Here is a 24,286-nt window from a genome sequence, read left to right as displayed (position 1 = left end):
CTAAAAATCCTGAAAGAAACCAAAGTCTTTGGATATCTATGAATTTTCCTAAAAAATTAAAAAGGATAATTCTTCTGCATCTGGGTAAGGACATGCAAGTGTGAGACATGAGTTACTAAAGAAAGGGGACTTGAAGTGAAAGCCTCTTAAATGCCACAATAAAGCAACTGTACACTTAAATTTCTAGTTTTCCATAGACACATTTCCTATGGGGGGAAAAAAAGGTATTAATAAAAGCCATGGAAAAACCTGGAGAATAATAAATGACTAAGCGGTCTAAACCATATCAAATATTTTTATATCTATGAATTATCATGATACTAAAAAAAAAAAAAAAAAAATTAGTCATCAGTCAAAGATGCCAGGGACCCAACTCAATATTTTGAAAACTGGTAAATAAAGGGAATGAATCAAACATTTATCTTGCTTTTTTCTATAACTGTACCGCTGGGGAGCCAAATAGCAGAAAAGGAGATTTTCTTTTTATAGTAGTACTCAAGCAAATCAATATGAGAAAAAGTAACAGAATTAAAATTACAGGGGTGATGCATTTGAGGACGGTTGTTATCAACATAAACAGAGAGCAAACTAGACATTACATGCCCCCCAACGAAAGAACACATCACCATCTATGAAGCCTTCTTCAAAAACAGATAAACATGAATCTAATCAGGCCTCTATATCCAACTGCCAACTTGTGGGAATACAGAAGAAAGAGGAATATATTAAACTATGTTGCTGGGAATGCAATCAGCAAAAGCTAGGCTATGAAAAGTCCTACATAACAAACATCCTGATTTTCAATAAATAAATTCCAGGGAGTCAAAAGGAGGGAGTGGAGGAGAGAGATGACTATTTGAAACTAATAGACTATTTGAAACTTAAGTGGATCCTAATTCAAATAAATTTTAAAAATTAAAACTTTCATTAGACAACTAGAATTTGAACACTACCTGCATAGTTGGTGATATTAATGATAATGGTACTTTTACCATGTTTTTTAAAGAGTCATTATCTTTACAGACATATATTGAAATATGTGTGATGATATGATGTCTGGGATCTCTTCAAAATAATGTAAGATGGTGACTGGGAATGTGGGTCAGATAGGACTGGCCAGGGGCAAAGTGATGTATACGCAGGGTTCTTAACAATATTTTGTCTACTTTTATATGTTCCAAATTGTTCACTTAGAAAGGAATGGAGAGACGAAATGGAGAAAAAAGTAAGTAACTTTTACTGGGGTCTAAATTTTGTGTCATTATCATCATCCCAGTGTATCATGAGGTGTTCAACTACCTTCTGGCTGATATTTCACAATATTTTTTGGTTCTAATCTATTTCCCTACTCCTTCCTACAAAAGCATCCTTTATTATGGCCAAACTTCTCTAACTCAGGTTCTCCAAACGACACTGGGCTCACTCCTTGGTCTTTGTCTCTCATCATGATTTTGGGGGTCAACCTAACATCTCGATTCCCGGGTTGGGAAGATCCGCTGGAGAAGGGATAGACTACCCACTGCAGTATTCTTGGGCTTCCCTTGTGGCTCTGCTGGTAAAGAATCCATCTGCAATGTGGGAGACCTGGGTTCGATCCCTGCGTTGCAAAGATCCCCTGGAGAAGGGAAAGGTTACCCACTCCAGTATTCTGGCCTGGAGAATTTCATGGACTGTACAGTCCATGGGGTCGCCAAGAATCGGACGCGACTGAGCGACTTTCACTTTCACTACCATTATCATAAGAAACACAGACTTGAAGTTCAGGCTGACCTGATACTGAATCCCATAACCTACAGACACTTCTACTACCAGCCTCCCTCTTTTCCCTCCACCCTGTATCCCCCACAAGCCTATGAAACTTTGGTCTACTTATTCTGTCAGCATTAATTTTGGCATCTGTCAAATGGATGATGAAAATTTCAGTACTGTGGTGAAGGTTAAGTGAAATCATATTAGGTAAAACGTCTGCCCAGTGGGTGGCACTTAATGCTCATACAATAAATAATAGTTCCTTTTCTTCTAAGAGTGACTCTTCCTCTTCTTAAGACAATCCTACCCACCCTTCAGGAAAATTCAACTTGCACCTCCTCTGAGATCCTGGAGAATTTATTTCTAGGCAATCATAAAGCAGGAGGAATAGTACAGTGGTTAAGGGCACCAGACCTGGCTCTAGCAATCAAAAGCTGAGTGACCCTAAGCAATTTAATTACCTCTCTAAAGTCTTAGTTCACTCATCTATAAGATAGAAATAATAAGGGCATGTACCTACTGGGGATATTGTGAGAATTAAGTTAAATAATCCAGGCAAAGTGCTTAGTGCAGCAATCAATAAAAATTGGCAAGGAGGAAAAAAGAGAAAATCAAGTCTGAGATTATACTCCAGTGAAATTCTGAGTTTGACTTGCCTCTCCAACTAAACTAAAAGTATCTTTAGTGCAAAGACATTAATTTACACTTCTTTGCATTTTCTAATGCACTTTACATGTAGAAGACCTTTAAAAAATTACTTGTCAACAAAGAGAGAATCTGAGCGTATGTATAATACCGTACTCAGATTTCTATAATCCTTTGTGGTATGTGCTACAAAGCATAACTGTCATGTAACAATTAAGACAGAAAAACATCACCTGTATCTAAGTACAGCCCCACCCTCTGTTTCCAGGTGCCCTCCCACTTTGTCTTTCTTTCCATTAAGGAGTGCCTGTTTTGTTTCCCTCACCCACATCCTGATTTTTTTCTATTTCCTTTGCTGACTGACTAAACCCAGTTGCTCCCACAGTGTCTGCTGGGTTAGGTTTAGAGAAACAGATCACTAAGAATAATCAGAACTAAATTTTTCCTTTCCTGTTCCAAACAACTTTAAAAAATTCAACTGCTTCTGCTTTTATTTCATGGAGAGGCAGAGAAAAAAAATTTTTTTAAGGCAACAGGGCAGAGAAAAGGCATAAAATTTATCAGCAACTGTGGAACTATAACTAAAGGTGTATGTGAGTGACAAATGAAGGGGCAAAGAGAATGTTATCACCAACCAGTGGTTCAGCTTAAAAAGAGAACAGGAGAACATTTCTCTAATAACACTGTCCTACAATCACTGCATCAAACCCACTGCATCAAGTTGTGGTTGCCCCTCACAACTTCATGGCAAAGACTTTTTTAAAATTTTGCTATTTTTCACAGCTGTGTGTGTGTGCTCTGTCACTCAGTCATGTTTGACTCTTTATGACCCCATGGACTTGTAGCCCACCAAGCTCCTCTGTCCATGGGATTCTTTTTGGCAAGATTACTGGAGTGGGTTGCCATTTCCTCCTCCAAGGGGATCTTCCTGACCCAGCAATTGAACCTGCATCTCCTACATTGGCAGGAGGATTCTTTACCACTATGTCACTGATCCTCTATCATACTGTAATTATAGAACCTCTCATTTACTGAGTACTATTAGGACCAGACTTTTGGCTAACCACTTTATACCAACCAGACATGGGAGGAAACTGAGGCTTACAGAAGTTAAGAAACTGGCCTACTCTTGGCTGGTCAGTGGTAGAACAATGATTCAACCTCAGCACAGCTCGCCATCAGAGAACAAGCTTTACATCACAGAGGAATCTGCTACTGGGAGGTGGGATTCCTGGCTGAAGTCTGAGGCTAGAGAGATCACATAGGGAGTTAATGAGACACGTGTGTGGAGACAGATTTAGCACATAACTACAAAAATGGCTTTCAAACAAAGGAACTGACTCTAAATAGCCTTTGCCTATCTCTCTTTCTCTAATGAACTGCTTTTATCTTTTACTTACTTACTTACAGAAGTTTTTATCTTTTACTTACTTACTTACAGACGTTCTTATCTGCTATACTGCTTTGGAAACATTTTCACTTTGTCTTTTTTGTGTCTGTACTGAACAGAAATTTTAAGTTTTAATGTAATCAAATTTATATTTAAATATATGCTTTACCATTAAAAATATGGTTTGTGATATGTACGCTTGAGAACACTTTTCCTAGCTTAATATTTTTTAAAAATATTTTCTTCTAAAAGTTATATAAAGTTTTTTTCTATAATTAGGTCCAATCAACCTAGAATTTATTTTTGTGCATGGTGTGAGAGGAGATCTAATTTTATTCATCTCTACCAGTCATTGAAAGGTCCACCCTTTCCTTACTCATTTGTCATGTGCCTCTGTCTTATGTCTAAGTTTCCAAACATTTGTGGATATGCTTCTAGGGTTCATAACCTGTTCTACTGTTATCTTCAGGTACTTTTGCATCAATTTCACTGCTTTAACAACTAAAGTCTTGCTACCTGGTAGAAGTAGTGTCTTCTTTGTTGTTCTTCGAAATTATCTTAGTTATTCTTGGCCCTTTACTCTTTCATATTAATTTATAATCAGATTATAAGATTATTAAAAAGAAAAAAACAAAAAAAACCTCATGCTTTCAAATGGCACAATACTGAATTTAGATAAATTCAGGGTGAAATGTATCTTGTAATATTGAGTTTACCCATCCATGAACATGGTTTATCTTCTCATTTACTCAGGCATTCTTTTACATCCATTATATATTTCTTGCTCCTCTGTTAGTGTTATTTTTAAATACCTTATAGCTATTTTTATATTATGAACGAAGTATTTCCTGTAGTATTTTTCTAATTGATTACTATCGATACAAGAAAAGGGGTCACCCAGGTGGCGCTAGTGGTAAAGAATTTGCCTGCTAATACAGGAGACTCAAGAGACTCAGGTTCAATCTGGAGAAGGCCATGGTAACCCACTCCAGTATTTTTGCCTGGAGAAGCCCATGGACAGAAGAGCCTGGCAGGCTACAGTCCAAGGGGTCACAAAAGAGTCAGATACAACTGAAGCAACTGAGCACACACGCAAAATACAAGAATGCAATTTTAGCGCTTCTCTTCTTTTGACAACAGTGGTGAATTATCTTATTTTTGATGATTAATCTGAAGATCTTGAATTTTTTCTGCAATCATATCATATGGAAGCAAGAAGTTTTCTCTTTCTTCCTTTCAACCTCTTACTTATCACTTGTTTTTTCCCTTGACTTCCTGTAATGACTGGTACCTATAGCAGAGCTGAACAAAAAAAGTGATTAGAAGGTATTCTTCGTTTTTGTCTTTCAACAGAAATCCCTTTGAAACTGCAGAATTAATCATGTTTGACATAAGCCTTTATCAACTCAAAAAGAGTTTTTTTGTTGTTTTGTTCATGAATGAGTGCTTTTTTGTTGCTTTGTTCATGAAGGTGTTTTAACAAATGCTTTTCTTGAGTCTACTGAAATGACTGCCTATCACTTTGAATTACTTAAACTGTGGAACCCACTCGATTGTGAGGAAATAAATTTAACGTATTGAAAGATCTAAATTAAAAAAAATATATATATATAACAGAGGGTACCAGACTACATCTGAAAATATAAGATAGGTAATGTTTGGTAAAACTTCTGTTCCAGTGGCTTACATGTGTCGTGAATAAAATGTACTGTGGGTTGTATAAAGAAAAGTTTGAAAGCCACTGACCACTTTTTCAGTACATGAAAAAGTACTGTTAAGGACAAGCATTTTATTGTAAGGTTTTCTTAAAACCACACAATGCTTGATCTTTGCTCATTTAAAAACACCTAGCTTTAAAGTATTATTAATATTAAAATAAACCACATTCCCTAGATGGACAAAATGGGCCACATTCATAGAATCATCTGAAGTTACTAAAAAATAATAATAAAAGTAACTTAAGTATGATTCTGACAAGGTTTGTTCTGCAAGAATAACTTTAAGTAAGGGTATTTATTACAGCTTTTATCACATTTTCAAACTTGTCTGTGACCTTAACAATGGACAGAACCTCTACTCCAAAAAAGCTCAACATTAGTTTATATTTCTAAAATCAACAGGTAACTTAGTGTTTGCATTCCTTACATCACACTTTCTGTACTTTTGTACCAAGTCTGGCTAACTCACCTCTCAGCTGTTTATATTACTTCATACTTTGTTGACTAACTGCCTAGCCTTGTCAGAGGTTATGAAAACAAATATGCTCCCAAATTCCACCTCTACATAATTGACCATTCAATGTTTTTCTTCACTTATCACTCCTGATACCTTAAGATATCTTACGATTGTTTTGTGTTTGTGACCAGAGGCAATACTGCTCACCTTATTCACTGGATTTATTTCTGGAAGATCTGTGGCTGCTTCCTGATTATGCTGACTGTGATTTATCACCAGTGAGACCATTTTAAAGGAGGCAACTCCCAAAAAAGAGTTCTAACACGTTCTGACAATAGCAGCATTGTTGGTGGAAGCACCTAACCTGCCAAAGGGACTATTTAAAGGACAACAGTCATTGGATGTAGTGATTTTGAAATTTGGTTTTTAAATTCATATTCCCTCGATATACCATGTATGCTCATGTCCTCTATAAAAGCCACTTTTCAGAAAATTAATCATTACATAGACATTTTAAGGACCATAATATTCACCTTAGCAAAGATACAAGGTGCCAAGTGTTACAAGTCTAAAGAATACAGTATCGCTGCTTCTAATTGGAGTTTTTATAGACTCCTATTTTGCTATGCTAATTCCCTGGTTGCTGCTGGATATATTGGAATGATATTCAAACTGAAAGAAGGCTGGCTTCATAGTCTTTTTCAAAAGTCCCCAAAATAAACTTATAAGCATAAATTTAAGTACACTAAACAATCTATTTTTTTTATGCTATTTTATAATCCCCAAAGCAGTGTTTTAAAAATCATAGCAACCTTTCACAATGATTACATCTGGTAAAGTGGGAATGGCAACGGTCAATAAAGAAAAGGGCAACTTTTTGTTTTTGCTTTTTTAAAACATACTTTTGTATTATTTAAATATTTTAGCTGTACTTTTTAATGAAAAACTGAATAAAGAAAAAGGGTACAATTACAAAATCAGGTATCTTTAAATTTATTTTATGCTACTCCCTGTCATCCCATCTCTAATCTTCTACTAGGATGTTGCAGCACTTTGACAGCAGGGACCTTGTATATCTTCTACAGTCAGGCCTGGAGCAGACGCCATGCATTTACCTATCTATAGATAGTAGAGGCAGAGGCAATGGGAGTAGGGGATTCAATAACCCTTGAAGTAGACATCCTATTTATTCAGAATAAAGAGCTCTATTATCTCCTCTCCTTGAAATGCTGGTTAATATCTACTCACAACTCTTAACTGCTCTGCTCCTGAAATAGCTAGACTCCTATTTGTATGGGATGGCCAGAGGTACCCTCTAGAGGGCTAAATAACTGGTTAGGCCACTGTTATTACAATTTTGAGAATATCATTTCATATATTACATTCAAAGTCCAATGCCAGAATCCTTCTGTTGTGCACCTTAAAATTACATAATATTGTACACTGACTACACTTCAATTAAAAAAAAAATCCAATGCCAAGAGCCCAACTCTTATTGACATCTTTTTTTTTGAACTACTAGCCAAAATGTTACTCATCCGTTAAAAGAATGATTACCACTTCATTCTTACTATTTCTAAAATCTAAATTTAATTTTATATCTTGTTATCCAATAAACTTGTTTCATATTTTGTTACTCTTCCTTATCATTAACCTATCACCTTCTGCACAAAGCTCAAATACCTAAGCTTTAACCCTTTTTTTAGGTCAAATATAGGTGTTTCCCCAAAGACCTGCCAAACAACATACATGTAGGGGTATGGTTTAAGAAATATCAGGGCAGGACTTCCCTAGTGGCCCAGGGGCTAACAATCTGCCTTGCAATGCAGGGGACACAGGTTTGACCCTGGTCAGGGAACCAAGACCCCACGTGCCACAGAGCAACAAAGTCTCTGTGCTTCAGAGTCGACTCACCACAACTAAAGTCTGTTTGCTGCAACAAAGATCCTCATGCATGATGCAACTAAGACCCGACACAAGCAAATAAACAATTATTAAAAAAAAAAAAAAAAGAAAGACCAGGGAGGAACAATGATATAACAACCACTTATCAGCTCCAAACTCTAAGGAGTTCTGCAATCTTCTATCCTAAGCTGTAAAATACAATACTGGGCAAAGAGGCCATGGTTTAAATGAGGTTAAGGAGAACTAATGCATTAAAGCCGCTGGTGACAAACCTGTTCCAAATTTACTGAAGGGATGTTTGGGATTCCCTGTAGCTTTTTCCAGCTGAAAGAGTCTCCAGGCATCGTTCATCACATTCTTCTCATGTTCTGAATCAACTGCATTCACCTCTCTGTCTTTGCAGCTCTCATCAAACAAGGGGCACAGGAAAAACTGTGCAAATCTAAGGGTGTGAAACATAATTAACAATTTGAAAGTTGTTATTTTAAGAGTGGCCTCAGAAAAATGTTTTAAAAAAATGTTTGAAACTTAGGAAATAGGAATTCTACAGAATCAGAGAAAACTAAAACTGCTACAAAGAGAAAAGGAACATAAGTTCTAAGTAATATAAGAAAAAAATAATATTATACATATGTAAATTCAGAGAACTCTACCCCAGATATGTCACCTAATTAGTGAAAATATAAAAAGATTAACCTCTGATTTTGACAATTCCCATGTGTTGTTACCGTATCACCTAGCAATTCACCAGTTGGGTATCCTAAAATTCAACTCAATTGATATCATGAGATCTCACAGGTCCTACAAGACTCATCCCTCCCTCTCACCCCTTCCTCTCTGTCCCCAACTTCAAACACCAACCACAGGTCCAGGTTACCTGGGCTTCTGACCAACCGCTACAGATCACAGATCAGAGGCTCCCACAACCACCTCCTTGGGTGCAATTAATATTCTAGATCAGCTACAGGACTCAGAGAAACATTTTACTTACTAGATTACTGAATTTATTATAAAAGGATATGATTCAAGAACAGCTAGATGAAAGAGATGTGTAAAGCAAAGTATGTGGGAAGGGTACGGAGCTTCTATGCCCTCTGGGTAGGCCACTCTCCCCACATCTTCACTTGTTCACCAATCTGTAGGCTCTCCAAACTTCAAAAGAATTGAGTAAATCACTGGGCATTGGTGTCTGAAATCAACCTCCAGCTTGTGGACTGAAAGTTCCAACCTTCTAAATACAGGGCTGGTTCCCCTGGCAACCAACACTTAGCCTCAAATTATCAAGGGACTTTCCTAAAGTCACTTCATTAAAATAACAAAATGCAACTTTATGGCTCTCAACACTAAGGAAATTCCAAGAGTTTCAGGAGCTATGGTCTAGGATAAGGGACAAAGGCCAAATATATATTTCCTAATATAAATCACAATACAACAATAAAAAGTCAGGGCAGACTTGCAAAACAGTGGGGCAGATTTGTAAGACAACAGCAATCTAATCTATCTATTTAAGATTTGCAATTTGGGATGTTTATAAAAATCTCTGTTGTACATGGCTAATTCTCCAAGAAAGGAAAACGCTGCTGATAGTTCTCAGGCAATAAATATTAAATTTAGTTTTAAGTGCAATTTCACTAAGACTCAGGCATTTTAGGACAAACTAAGTGACCTATTTAAAAGGCTCTATTTGAATATTTTTCCTTCTTAAGAACTTTATAATTAGTGAAAAAAATAATAGTGTAAAAAACATATGACAGTGGTTTGACTAAGATATAATCATGGACTTTTATGAAATATTAAGAGAATTTTTAAAATTTAAAAGCAGTGGTTTGACAAATAAAATGGCGTGTAACTTTAACATAAGTAACCTATATTTTTCTTGAGGTTGTTCTTTAATAGTACTACCAAAGCTGAACTAAGATTCCTTTAGTTAATAAATTAACTCTTTTACACCAGGTTGCAATTTAAATCATGATTTCATATAGTAATTCTTAAATTTAGACCCCATCTTATAAAAAAAAAAAACATCCAGAATTCAGATAAAGCTGAGAGCAGAAACTGTCTGAACGGGACTGCTATTCAGTGGGCCCAGAGACTCCTGGGTTTACAAACGTCTCAGCAATTGCACCTCACAGGGCAGCCATCAAAGACACTGTTCCCACTACTTGGTATTATTTTAAGCACACAGTGAATACAGTCCTGTGCTAAGTACTGTACACATACCAGCCCGAAGGGAAACTCTATCTGGAGCCTATAATTAATGATATACGGAAACAGATAATTCTGGACATATAACCACTTTCACCTACCTCAATACACTCAGGCTGGGAAAAGTACCTAATAGCTACATACCATAGCTGGACAAAGCCACATAAAGGGTCATAATTCTGACACAGTATAATCAGTACTTTTAAAAGATGCCCTATACAAGCTGCTTTTTTTTTTTTTTCACTCTGATCCAAGTAACAGACATCCTCCATCATACAGAGATCTATTATATGAACATCTGCTGAGGCATTTGTAAAGCAGGAAATTAAATTCGGTGTATGATCCCAAGGAACTCATTAATGGAAGTCTTCTGGGGATACATACAAAAGATGATTACATCTCAAAGCTGCTGCCTAAAGACTGAAACATAAGCTAGAGTAAGTAAGAGACTACTCTGACCCAGTCCTGTATCCTGAACCCATGCCTTTGTTCTTCTGTTAATGTTCTTTGTGCTACAGAACAAATTCAAACTATTAGGTTTGGGGAAAAAAATGACTATTAATTTAAATAAGCAATTAAAGCTGAGAATTAAAAACTGTGAAATCAAACTTCATTATAGATCCATCAAAATCACTGCAGAATTACACCTTCTTGGTAACACAGAGAACTATAAAAATTCACCAAGGGAAAAATTACACTTTGAACAAACAATGAATCAAATCACTGATATAATGAAAAATTAAATACTGTTAGCCGCTTAGAAAATTGACCAAGAAATTTAATTAGCCTAATGGAGGCTGCTCCAGAAAATACTTTCACAAAATATCCCCAGGGTTGAAACAGCAGGTCAAAACATTCTGTATCCATTAAATATCCTTGAGGACTGAGGAAATAAAGGAGAACAGAATATTTAAGTTCTTGTATTCTGGAACAGAAATATGTTTGAAAAGATATCCATGACACGAGTACAGTTTATTCTTCATCATATGCCTCATATGCAATACCAGTTAGAATGGGAAAGGCTGGTGAAAATTTTATAGGTCAAAAAAACATTTTGTAGTCCTGAAAGCTAATTTAAAGTCAAGTCATTATTTCTCCTCTACTACAAAGTAAATATATAACATCACTCATTATTTTCTGTTTATAAAACCCAGGGGTCAAAAAGTACTGGTTAAAACAACAACAACAACAACAAAATACTGGTTAAAATATCTTGTTTAAGCTATAAAGCTGTGAAGACATTTTTGTAAAAATAGTAAGTACTGTTATTAACATGATAATTCAACAAAGTGAGATAATTCACAGGGTATTTTCAGCATTACCTGTCTAGCGCACCTTCTAGGTGTTCATGAGAAACATCAAAATAGTAATTGGTATGTTCTCCACTAGTGAAGGCGTTTGAACTTCCTGCATGCTCACTGAGAAACTGGCTGTATTCATTTTCTTTAGGGTATTTCTTTGTTCCCAAAAATAACATATGTTCACAAAAATGACTTAAGCCAGCAATATTTGGAGGATCTGACAATGAACCTGAAAGAGAAGGGAAAATATATATATATAATAAATCATTTATTTATATGTTGAAAGATACCAAGGACAGATGAATCACAGGTGATTTGGAACTTCTGTTAGCAATGGCAACTCCAACCATAATCACAGAAAGTTAGGTACAAGCTACTCTAAATGGTACAACTTACATTCTAGCCCTAGCTTTTGACATCAGTTTGCTGTCGCTGTTCAGCTGCTCAGTTGTGTCTGACTCTTTGCGACACTATGGATTACGCATGCCAGGCTCCCCTCTCCCCTTCACTATCTCCTAGAGTTTGCTCAAATTCATGGCCATTGCATCGGTGATGCTATCTAACCATCTTATCCTCTGCTGCCCCCTCCTCCTTTTGCCTTCAATCTTTTCCAGCATCAGGGTCTTTTCTAATGAGCTGGCTCTTTGCATCACGTAACCAAAGTATTGGAGCTTCAGCAACAGTCCTTCCAACAAATATTCAGGGTTGATTTCCTTCAGGATTGATCTCCTTGCTGTCCAAGGGACTCTCACGAGTCTTCTCCAGCACCACAATTCGAAAGCATCAATTCTTCAGCACTCAGGCTTCTTTATGGTCCAACTCTAATATCCATACATGACTACTAGAAAAACCAAAGCTTTGACTATCTGGACTATATGGACCTTTGTCAGCAAAGTGATATCTCTGCTTTTTAATATGCTATCGAGGTTTGTCATTGCTTTCCTATCAAGAAGCAAGTGTCTTTCAATTTCATGGCTGCAGTCACCGTCCACAGTGATTCTGGAGCCCAAGAAATTAAAATCTGTCATCATCAGATTGACATCAGTTACTTGGTGACTTTCAGCAGATACTTAGCCTCTCTGGACAGTAGTGTCCTCACACATCACACTGAGAGAAAGAGATGAATTGACTGTTTTTTAAGAGCTAGAAAATTCTAGCTTTTATATTTTATTGAAGGAGACAATATAAGGTGGTGCTAAGAGCGCAAGTTAGCAGGTCTACTAGCTGGGAAACATTGAGCAAAACATTTTGTTTCAGTCACTTTTTGTATATATACTTCACTTAAGAGAGTTGAGCAACTTCAAATTAGATGAGATTTGCAAGGCACACTGAATTGTGCGTGGCAATAATCATTTGTCCAACTTACGATGGTTATTATCTTATTTCCCCAATTCTAAAATGCCATTGAATTAAAAAAAAGTTTTTCAGAGAGGGAAAAAACTAAATGTACATATAGATTAGAAGTAACTCGATTAAAGCAGCATTAAATGTGGAAGAAAAGCGCACACAAGAATATAGGAAATATGCTACTCCTAGTGTATCAAGTGTATGTGAAAGTAAAGGCAGTGGAACTGTTACCATAAAGGATAGGAATGAATTTCCTTGCTGCTAAGTCACTTTTGCTGGAAACCTAATATGACACTCCTGGTAAAGGTGTGTGTGTGCTTAGTCGCTTAGTAGAGTCCGACTCTTTGTGACCCTGTGGACTGTAGCCCCATCGGGCTCTTCTGTCCATGGGGATTCTCCAGACAAGAATACTGAACTGGGTTGCCAAGCCTCCTCCAAGGGGATCTTCCCAGCCTGCGATCAAACCCAGGTCTTCCGCATTGTAGGTGGATTCTTTACCATGTGAGCCACCAAGGAAGCCTGGTAAAGGCAGGGTGATTTAACATAGACAACTGTAGAATACCAACAGCTGTACAGGGCTACTGCACACACATACATCAAACTCGTAACTGCCAGGCTTCCATTGCATAAATATGGAGAGTCCAAATAACTATAAACATGAGGTCAATGAAGCTGAACAAAGCTTAATTCACAATTTTAAATTGTACCTATGTGTACATCAAGTGCTGCTGATGATTTATCTGTTGTTGGATCACTGACAAGAAGTACTTTGATCCCATTGGCCAGCTCAAGTCCGCGGTATTCTCGCTTGTCTTCATGAGACTTGATGATATGATGTCCTATTCTCTTGATTGCTGGATTATTCATTTTGCTGTAAGTCTTTTTTTGGAAACTGAAAAGAAAAAAACTTATTAATTGTTGGATTGTGGTTTCTTTTTGTTTTAATGATCAAGGAGTAACAAGCAAACACATATATTATCAGAGTAAAAAATGTGTACAACGAAGCACACCTGGCATACAATACTAGTGTCAGGGGCACAACAGTGATTCGTTACACACTGATCACACAGCAAGTCTAGTCACCGTCTGTCACAAGACGAAGTTCTTAAAATGTTACTGACTACGTTCCACACATTCCCATTGACTTATTTATGACTGGAAATTTATACCTCTTAATCACCTTCACCAATTTTGCCCAACTCCCTCTCCATTCTTTCTGCTAGAAACCAAGGATTTTCCCTCTGCATCTATGAGGCTGTTTTGTTTGTTCACTTGATTTGTTTTTAGATTCCACATATAAATGAAATCATATGGTATCTGTCTTTCTCTGACTTATTTCACTTAGCATAATACACCTGTAGGCCCATCCATGCTGCACACACCTCACACACATACACACACAGGAATATTACTCAGCCATGAAAAATAATGAAACCTTGCCATTTGCCATTCATCCATCAAACACTTAGGTTACTTCCATATCTTAGTTACTAAAATAATGCCACAACGAACATAGGACTGCCAATATTTTTCAAATCAGTGTTCTCACACTCTTTAGATAAATACCCAGAATCTGCTAGACTGCATGGTAGTTCTACTTTTAATTTTTTTGAGACACTTCCATGCTCTTCCTCGTAGTGCATGCTCCAATTTATAGCCCACCAAAGGATTCCCTTTTCTCCACATCTTCACCAACATTTGTTTGTTGTTGTTTTTTGCTCACATTTCTTTGTACCTGTCTTATGATGATTGGCACTTCTTACATTGATTCATTAGTATTTCTTATTTCATGGTTTCACATCTCAAGATTCAGTTATAAATTCATATTCCAAAAGTTACACTAAGATCCAAATATAAAATGAACAATTCTAGCTTTCAATGCAGAAAAAAAAAGTTCGAATTGCTTTTTTAACTTACAGTAACAATGGTTCTTATTTTCTTTATACAGTACTATACAATGGGCTTCCCAGGTGGTGCTAGTGGTAAAGAACTTGCCTGCCAGTGCAGGAGACATGAGAGACTTGGGTTCCATCCCTGGGTCGGGAAGATCCCCTGGAGAAGGGAATGGCAACCCACTCCAGTATTCTTGCCTGGAGAATCCCATAGACAGAGGAGCCTAGAGGGCTACAGTCTACAGGGTTGCAAAGAGTTGGACACGACCGAAGCAGCTCAGCACGCACACTGTAAAGTACACAAAAGCAAAACCACTTGTAGAGGATACAAGCATGTGACAGTGTAAACCAGACCTGTGAACTAACTTACGTGATTGTATATGCGAATGCACGTTCACATCTTTGAAAGTTGGAAACTTAACTAAATGTTCGTATGTAGGGGACTTACTGTAATGTCTTTTTTTTTGTCTTTTGTAACAGTCTTTGTTTCAAAACCTATTTTGTCTACTGTAAGTTTTGCTAATCCAGCTTTCTTACATTTCTATTTGCATAAAATTTTTCCATCCCTTCACTTTCAGTCTGTGTATATAAATCTGAAGTGAGTCTCTTGCAGGCAGCATATAAATGGGGTCTTTTTTTATATCCACTTAGCCATCCTATGTCTTTTGATTAGAGCATTTAGTTCATTTACATTTAAAGCAATTATTTTTAGCAATATACTTATTGCCATTTTGTTAACTGTTTTCTGGTTGTTTTTGTAATTCTTCTCTGTTCCTTTCTTATTCTCATATTCCTTTCCCTTGTGATTTAATGACTTTCTTTAGGGTTATGTTTGTATTCCTTTCTCTTTATTTTTTGTGTATCTATTATACTATAGGTTTTTGTTTGTGGCTACCATGGGGTTCAGTTCAGTTCAGTCGTAGTATATAACAGATCTGAAAATCTGTCTTGCTAGTCCTTAGGTCATTCTCAAAGATAGTTGTTCCACATGTAGTTGCAGTTTTGGTGTGTCCATGGGAGGAGGTGTGCTCAAGATATACCTACTCTGCCATTTGATCCAGACTCTAGAGGAAACATTTTATAGCCATAGAGTATAATCATTCGTCTCCTCCATCTTAACCATCATTCTTTCAGATAAATGATAAAAGTATTGCTTTTGTTGAGCCGTATTTGTACCTAGAACACATCAATGGGGATTTGTGACAGGATTGGGCCATAAGTTGATTACTGTGCTGACCTAGAAGAGTTTTAAAATACCAATAACTGCTTTCCAACATACTTCAGGGGTATCTATGAGAGTAAGTGAGGTGATAAATTGAGAAAGTATTATTATTGGGTCAACCAAAACCCTGCTCAAACTTATGATATTCAAAGACAGGGTAGATCTGGAACTCACGGGTCTGATACTCACTTGCTCAGAACCTAGGGAGCAACACTACTGAGGGAAAAACCCTCTGAAGGCCTAATAAAAAGAAGAGACCTGGGTTGTCTTATGAAGGCAGCAAAAGTAAACACACAAAAACGAACGAAAAGCTGGAAGGACCCCAAGAAATTTCTGTAATCTGGTGAAGAGTTGAATGCCACAGTAGGAACAGTTCAATGATCGTAACAGACATGTTAGATGATTTCTCTTACAAAGAACTTCCCTTTCGCTGCTAGTCCTCTCCTTTCTTCTAGACGAAGGCTGGAGTTACAGTGATGGGAAGGGACCCACCCCTTCTCTGCACCCACAAGTTCGTATGAGTGCAGTGAAGGGGTTTTCCAAATTTGCAATATGTACGTTTTTGAGACTAAGAATAAACACTATTTTTGTCTATGCTGGGGACTGCTTAAGAGACCAAAATTGAGCAGGTCAAAATACAAATCAGATGAAGCAAAAAAATTTTCCAAAACTACAGAGGAAAAAAATGATCCTGTGCTAACATATTTGCTTTTCACCTGGAACACAAAAGAAATGGATCTAACTGCCCCTTAACAACTGACAGACATCCAGATTTAAAGGTAAATCAGGCCTTCCCTGTTTGTCTAGTGGTTAAGGATCCACCTGCTAATGCAAGGGACTTGGGTTCCATCCCTGGTCCGGGAAGATCCCATGTGCCTTGGGGCAGCTAAGCCTGTGTGCCACAACTACTGTGCCCACGTTCTAGAGACTGTGCTCCACAACAAGGGAAGCCCAGCTAGAGAGTGGCCCCCACTCTCTGCAACTAGAGAAATCCTGCTCGTGGCAACAAAGAACCTGTGAGCCACAACATGACCCAGCACAGCCAAAACTAAATTAAAAAAATAAAATTTCTAAAAAAATTATAAAGGTAAAGCAAAGGGGACATAAACAGGCATGCAACTAATTTTGGATAAAATTTCTTCTTTTTTTTTTTTTGGCATTAGAAATCTCTGGAGATTAAGGAAGGGAAAATCCAGTTTGCTTTTATCAGAATATCTTTCTCTATGAAATCATCAGTAACTAGTCTTCTGGGTAACAACTAATAAACCAAAGAGGTTCACTCTTATTAAGAATGTCCCCTAACCTATGGTATAGCACAGGGAACTAAGTGCTTTGTAACAACCTATATGGGAAAAGGATCTGAAAAAGAATAGATATATGTATGTGTATAACTGAATCACTGCTGTATACCTGAAACTAACACAACACTGCAAATCAACTATGCTGCTGCTGCTAAGTCACTTCAGTCGTGTCCGACTCTGTGCGACCCCATAGACGGCAGCCCACCAGGCTCCCCCGTCCCTGGGATTCTCCAGAGAAGAACACTGGAGTGGGCTGCCATTTCCTTCTCCAATGCATGAAAGTGAAAAGTGAAAGTGAAGTTGCTCAGTCGTGTCCGACCCTTAGCATGGACTGCAGCCCACCAGGCTCCTTCGTCCATGGGATTTTCCATGCAAGAGTACTGGAGTGGGGTGCCATTGCCGTCTCCACAAATCAACTATACTCCAATATAAAAAATGTTTTAAAGTCTCCTAGATCTTCTATTTGGAATTCTGGAGCTCAATACTATACATCATCAGCTCAGTTCAGTTTAGTCACTCAGTCATGTCTGACTCTTTGCAACCCCATGGACTTCAGCACACCAGGCTTTCCTGTCTACCACCAATTCCCAGAGCCTACTCAAACTCATGTCCATCATGTGGTGATGCCATCTACCATCTCATTCTCTGTCGTCCCCTTCTCCTCCCACCTTCAATCTTTCCCAGCATCAGGGTCTTTTTCAATGGGTCAGTTCTTCGTGTGAGGTGGCCCAAGTATTGGAGTTTCAGCTTCAGCATCAATCTTTCCAATGAATATTCAGGACTGATTTCCTTTAGGATTGACAGGTTGGATCTCCTTGCAGTCCAAGGGACTTTCAAGAGTCTTCTCCAACACCACAGTTCAAAAGCATCAATTCTTCGTCACTCAGCTTTCTTTACATTCCAACTCTCACATCCATACATGACTACCGGAAAAACCATAGCTTTGACTAGATGAACCTTTGTTGGCAAAGTAATGTCTCTGCTTTTTCACATGCTGTCTAGGCTGGTCATAGCTTTTGTTCCAAGGAGAAAACGTCTTTTAATTTCATGGCTGCAGTCACCATCTACAGTGATTTTGTAGCCCCCCAAAATAAAGTCTCTCACTGTTTCCATTGTTTCCCCATCTACTTGCCATGAAGTGATGGGACTCGATGCATGATCTTAGTTTTCTGAATGTTGAGTTTTAAGCCAACTTTTTCACTCTCCTCTTTCACTTTATATATAAAAATATAATACTGATTAATACTCAGCCATTAAAAAGAATACATTTGAATCAATTCTAATGAGGTGGATGAAACTGGAGCCTATTATACAGAGTGAAGTAAGCCAGAAAGAAAAACACCAATACAGTATACTAATGCATATATATGGAATTTAGAAAGAAGGTAACTATAATCCTGTATGCGAGACAGCAAAAGAGACACAGATGTATTGAACAGTCTTTTGGACTCTGTGGGAGAGAGCGAGGGCAGGATGATATGGGAGAATGGCACTGAAATATGTAAATTATCATATGTGAAATGAATCACCAGTCCAGGTTTGATGCATGATACAGGGTGCTCAGGGCTGGTGCACTGGGATGACCCAGAGGGATGGGATGGGGAGGGAGATGGGAAGGGGGTTCAGGATGGGGAACACATGTACACTCATGGTGGATTCAAGTCAATGTATGGCAAAACCAATACAATATTGTAAAGTAAAATTAATTAATTAAAAAATATATAATACTGATTTTTTTAAAGTACTTTATAGTATTAATAATCTTGCCATATTTTACAGTAAAAAGTAGTTTCTTTAAAAACAAAAATATAAAATATAATACTAACATTTTGGAGTCATAAAGCCACCATGAAAAAATTCAAAAGCAATTTGGAAGTGAAAAGGTATAATATTATATATGTAATATATTATATTTATATTAGATTATCTATTACATATAGTATATCATATTATATATTATATTGTATATTTATATTATATATTATATTACATATATAATAGTAACATATATATTACATATATTATACAATATAAACACATTATATATTACATATATTATACAGTATTAACATATTATATATTACATATATTATATCATATTAACATATTATATACTACATAATAATATTAAATAACTCCTTTCTATTTCATTAGCCATAAGCTATTTAAATTCAATACCAAAGACAAATTAAAATGTCTAAATGTAAAGTCTTTAAAAATGGTTTTGTGTTGTTAAAAGAAATTCTCAGGGTAAAAAAAATGTTCTATCTAGAGCCTCCAAAGAGGGTCACAACAATAATAATCCTGGTTAAGGTATTTCCCAAAAGACAATCTGTTTGGACTGCAGCAAATACCTCTGGTTCACAGCTGGCTTCAAAAACTTCAATTTGGGTTCAACATACATTACAACCTCAAAAATGTGTTCCAACCTAGCAGCAACATTAAGATTAAATAAGCCCTGAGGCAACCTCCATTAAGACCCCCAGCCAAAAGGACAGCATTAAAAGGCAACAGTAAAAAAAGCTCCACATGCACCACAGAGAAGGCCTAAGCTCCTTCCTATAAGGCCCCACCAGGAGGAGGAAGAGGGGGAATTCCAGGAGCAAAAACCAAAGCCTATTCATTTTGGTTTCACTGCCACCGCTTACACCCAAATCCCTCTACTGTGCTAGTCCCAGCTAGTTAGGTTTAGGGGAACCAAGGGTCACAAATGATTAAAATGCAATGATGAGGGTGATAAATAAGCTCTAAAACTTTGTCCAATCCGCAGCCATGGTTAGGAAATGAAATACAAGTTACTTTGGTAGGAAAAATTGTCTTATTCTGTAGGAGGTGAAAATTTCATCATAATTGAGATACCCACCCTCAATTATATGCTACATTCTGTACTTTTCTCAGGGTTTAATTTCTCTTGTCCAGATTTTCATTTTGTTAGAGGGGGAAAAAAGTGATCAGAGTCCATCCCAGGCACATACATAACTCATTTGGACACTGAAACTATGCCTGTTTAATACTCCTGGTGTGGAAGAGGTGGAGTTTTTTCTGTAAATCAAAAATAAAAATTAATCCAACTACTTTTCAACATCTGTACATGAGATCAACAGAGCTATAAATTTCTAAGCTGGCAATGCTCCCAAGTCAAATATCTGACTTCTTGAGGAAGTTACACTCAAAAGAAACAGTAGCAATGTTTTCAAACAAGCCCCATCCCCAGCAATCCATATTCAATCGACACAATCTGCCTTTTACCTATAGCATTTCTATCAATATGTCTTACAATAATTTGATCCTCACCTTCTGGAGAACTAAAGGAAATGATCAGGAACTCCTCCTCTGATGATGAATTCCTCAACAGCTTGCCTGTCTCTGTATTTATACTCAGGAGGTCACATGTCTACCCATTTCAGCTCCCTCATTAGCATTTTATTTATTGCAAATGTTCTCCAATACGCATCAGAGAGCAAACAAGCAAGTATCGACATTTAGATAAGCTAGTGCTAACTCAAATGCTTTTCCAGACATCTATTTGATATTTTTAACCTGTCAAAGTCAAAATCTTGGGAGTAGTAAAATTACCTTCAATTTTAGAGACATTGTCTTACAACTTCATAATAAGGCACAGAATTGTCAGTGTTTTGCATTCTGATAAACTGGAGATGGACAGATGTTTAATAATTATAGCATATCTAGCAATTCTGTTTAGAATTTAAAACAATGACTAAAATTACAGATGGTAAAAGCTGGAAAAGCCATTAAATGGTGTCTAGTTTTCTGTAGTTCTTGAACTGGCAGCACTAGCTCTTCTTGGGTGCTTGTTAAAGTGCAAAATTTTGGAAACCACCAGAGACCTACTGAGCCAGAATCTGCATCTTAACAAGACAAAAAGATGAGCCACTTGTAAGGAAATTGAAGATCACTTGTCCAAGATCATAGGGCAAAAAGTTACAACTAGGACTTAGCTCTTAACTCCCAGTCCTCTCCCACCTCAGTGGCCTGACGTCCAAACAGTTAAGGTCCAGACATCACACCATATATGCTGGCTACAAAGATGATACCAGAGCCCTTGCTCTAAAGGAACCCAGATTTATGACAAAGATGAAAACAAGTCATTATTTTTTTAGTGTGGACTAAGTTATCCCCAGGCACTATGGGAATAATAAAAGGGGCATCTAACCCTTTCTAGGATGGAAGACAGGAAAGAGAGGAGGTGAGTAGAAGCATGCCAAATAAGAGGAACAGAATACCTGAGCAAGACAATGGTGCTGAAGAAAAAATGTGAGGCATTCAACAACTGTTGATGTTAACAGAACTATAATCAGGACTTCCACTGCAAGATCATGGACTATTATGTAGTCCTAAATTGCAGGTTTGCAAAAAATAAATTCCCAAATATAATAGATCAATTAAAAATCCCTATACCAAAAGAAAAACTTTTATGCAAATAATCTTTTATTCAAATGACCCTTTAAAGCCTTTTCTCTCATATCTCTATGTGTTTCACAGCCAATTTAATAGAAGATTGAGCAATTTTACTTTGCTGTTTGCTCCCTACCCAGTCCCATAGACCCAGACATATTTAAAATTAGACCTGATCCATTTCTAACTTCTAAATGGATGACCTATAAACCTGAACAAGTAAATGATTGGGCTAATAGATTATAAATCAAAACCTCCCTTCTGTGGAATCCATCCACCCACTCCCAAAACCATAGGCAGAAATGAAGCTTACCTTTGGCTCTCCTGAATGTGGAGGAGGTGCCCAGAGAGATGATGTCTGGAATCAGAACCATCCCACAAACACCCTTTCTTCCCCATTCAAGGCAGAGGTTAGTAACACAGAATTTCAAGCCAGTGATGGTATGAGTCTTTGATGTCTCACTATAAGACCACATATCCCCCCAACACTATTCATGTTACTTGATATAAAAAATAAAGTCTCAGGGAACCATCCATGGCTCTTCAGTTACAGGACCAGTGTATCTTACTTCATGCATCTGAGAGATCATAAACCTGGGTATAAACTAAAATCCTGTTAATGAATCTTCAGTTTTGTTCACTTCAGTCGCTCAGTCACGTCTGACTCTGCAACCCCATGAACTCAACACTCAGGGCTTCCCTGTTCATCACCAGCTTCCAGAGCTTACTCAAACTCATGTCCATGGAGTTGGTGGTGCCATCCAACCATCTCATCCTCTGTCATCCCCTTCTCCCCCCGCCTTCAATCTTTCCCAGCATCCCAGTCTTTTCCAGTGAGTCAGCTCTTTGCATCAGGTGGCCAAAGTACTGTAGCTTCATTCAGCATGAGCATCAGTCCATCCAGTGAACATTCAGGGTTGATTTCCTTTAGGATTGACTGGTTTGATCTCCTTGCAGTCCAAGAGACTCTCAAGAGTCTTCTCCAGCACCACAATTTGAAAGTATCGATTCTTCAGTGCTCAGCCTTCTGTATGGTCCAACTCCCACATCTGTACATGACTACTAGAAAATGACTATATGGACCTTTGTGAGCAAAGTGATGTCTCTGCTTTTTAATACATGGTGTTTAGGTTTGTCATACCTTTCCTTACAAGGAGCAAGTTTTGATACATACATATCAATGGTTGTTCATTCCAAAAGTGACAAGCTAATAGAGAGTTTATGAAGGTTTAAGCAAATGAACAAAACCTCCATTTAATACCTCTTGCCACAGTGAACTACAGGTTTCTTACAGTTGTAGTTTGGGGACCTAGGGTGTTACAAGTATCCTTCTTTCAACAGGTAGCTTTCACGTTGTTAGAAAATGTGAGATAGATGCCACTGTACAAAACTAATCCTAACAACCACTCACATTTTATAAGTGTTATATGCTTTATAAACTGCTCATTGAATCTTTCCTTTCTCCCTAAGTGGCAGATCACAGCAGCTGTGCACGGCCTTTCTCTTCGATCCCAGATGAGGAAACAAAAGCTCAGTGATTAAGTGACTTGCCCAAGGGGATTCACACAATTGATTTGTGGCAAAGTTGGAACTATAAAGAGGGAGTGTGGGAAGGGGAGGAGCAGACGGTGGTGCTTAAGGAAATCCTAAGGAGTTTTCTTGCCCAGCTCCCAGTTACCACCCACTCAGCCCCTCCCTGACCCTATTCTCCTCCCTTAAAATCCAAATAATAAAAACAAGGAAATAAAAATTAAAACAGATCAAAATAATGCTTTAAGGAAAATTTTCAGTTTTTCACTCATTCTTCCCTGTATAAAACAGAGATAGGTAGTGGTGGGAGCCTGAAAGAATGTTTCCAATCTGTCAAAGTGGTCTCTGGGCTGAGAACCATGTTATCTGCTTTGCTAATGAAAAATAAAATGGAAGATGTATGGTAGGCTTAAATGTACAGCAGGTTTAAAGAGAGCTGTCTCTCTGAATAGAATTGTCTCATGGATGAAAGGGAATATGAAGATAATATTACAGTAGATGTGGTAAGGTTATGGGTAACTTATTTTTCAGAAGCATACATTCAGCCATGGGAATAGGGGGAAAAAAGGAGAAAATCATGTAATCATCTCGGTAGAAGCAGAAAAAGTATTCAATAGCCATCATGAATTTTTTTTTAAATGTCAGCAAACTAGAAATAGAAGAGAATCCCTTCATCTTAAAAAAAAAAATCAAGAAAAACTACAGTAATTATCATACTCAATGGTAAAATAATGTATTCATTTTCCATCCCTACAATAAGACGCCACTATCACCTCATCTATTAAACACTGTACCAGTAATTATGACCAGTCTGATAATGCAAGGGGGGAAAAAAAGATGAGAAAGGAAGGGGCAAAAAAACTAACATTACAGGTGACATGGTTGAGCACACAGAAAATCCCAAGAACCTACTGACAGTTTCCATTTCTGGGTAGGATATTATAGGTCACGGCAAACTGATTCAGCTTCAGTAACTACAAAAAGCCACAAAAACTACAAAACCATATTTCCAAAGATGTTAGAGAGTTGTGGAAGCAGAGAGGATTGGCTGAACTGCAGTTCCAGAGGCGAGGGCCCTCTGAGGTAAGCAGAGCATCCTCACCTTTCTTCTCTGGAGGTATTTGCTAATTCTGAGGACAGTCTAAAGATCATGCTTGACTCAAGAAGGACTCTACTTGGGGAAGAGAAACAAACGAGGCTCTGGGATG

The 24,286-nt window shown here is 37.4% G+C and overlaps 1 protein-coding gene across 4 annotated transcripts in view; it reads right to left on the bottom strand.

Annotated features, from left to right (window-relative positions):
- Positions 1-24,286, bottom strand: part of IDE (insulin degrading enzyme) — a 93,759-nt gene that overhangs the window by 49,109 nt on the left and 20,364 nt on the right. For 3 of the 4 annotated variants that reach the window (XM_070363974.1, XM_070363973.1, XM_070363972.1), the window contains exons 2-4: positions 13,425-13,609; positions 11,392-11,599; positions 8,137-8,306 (exon numbers count right to left, since the gene is read on the bottom strand). In XM_070363974.1, coding sequence (XP_070220075.1) covers positions 8,137-8,306; positions 11,392-11,599; positions 13,425-13,609 — 563 coding nt within the window. Of the gene's footprint in view, positions 1-8,136; positions 8,307-11,391; positions 11,600-13,424; positions 13,610-19,995; positions 20,175-24,286 lie in introns of all 4 variants that reach the window. The other variant, XM_070363971.1, reaches the window with a different exon arrangement.

This window comes from Bos mutus, chromosome 26 (genome assembly GCF_027580195.1).
Source record: "Bos mutus isolate GX-2022 chromosome 26, NWIPB_WYAK_1.1, whole genome shotgun sequence".
Taxonomy (NCBI): domain Eukaryota; kingdom Metazoa; phylum Chordata; class Mammalia; order Artiodactyla; family Bovidae; genus Bos; species Bos mutus.
The sequence above is the reverse complement of the archived record's forward strand: the minus strand, read 5'-3'. Positions and strand labels throughout refer to the sequence as shown.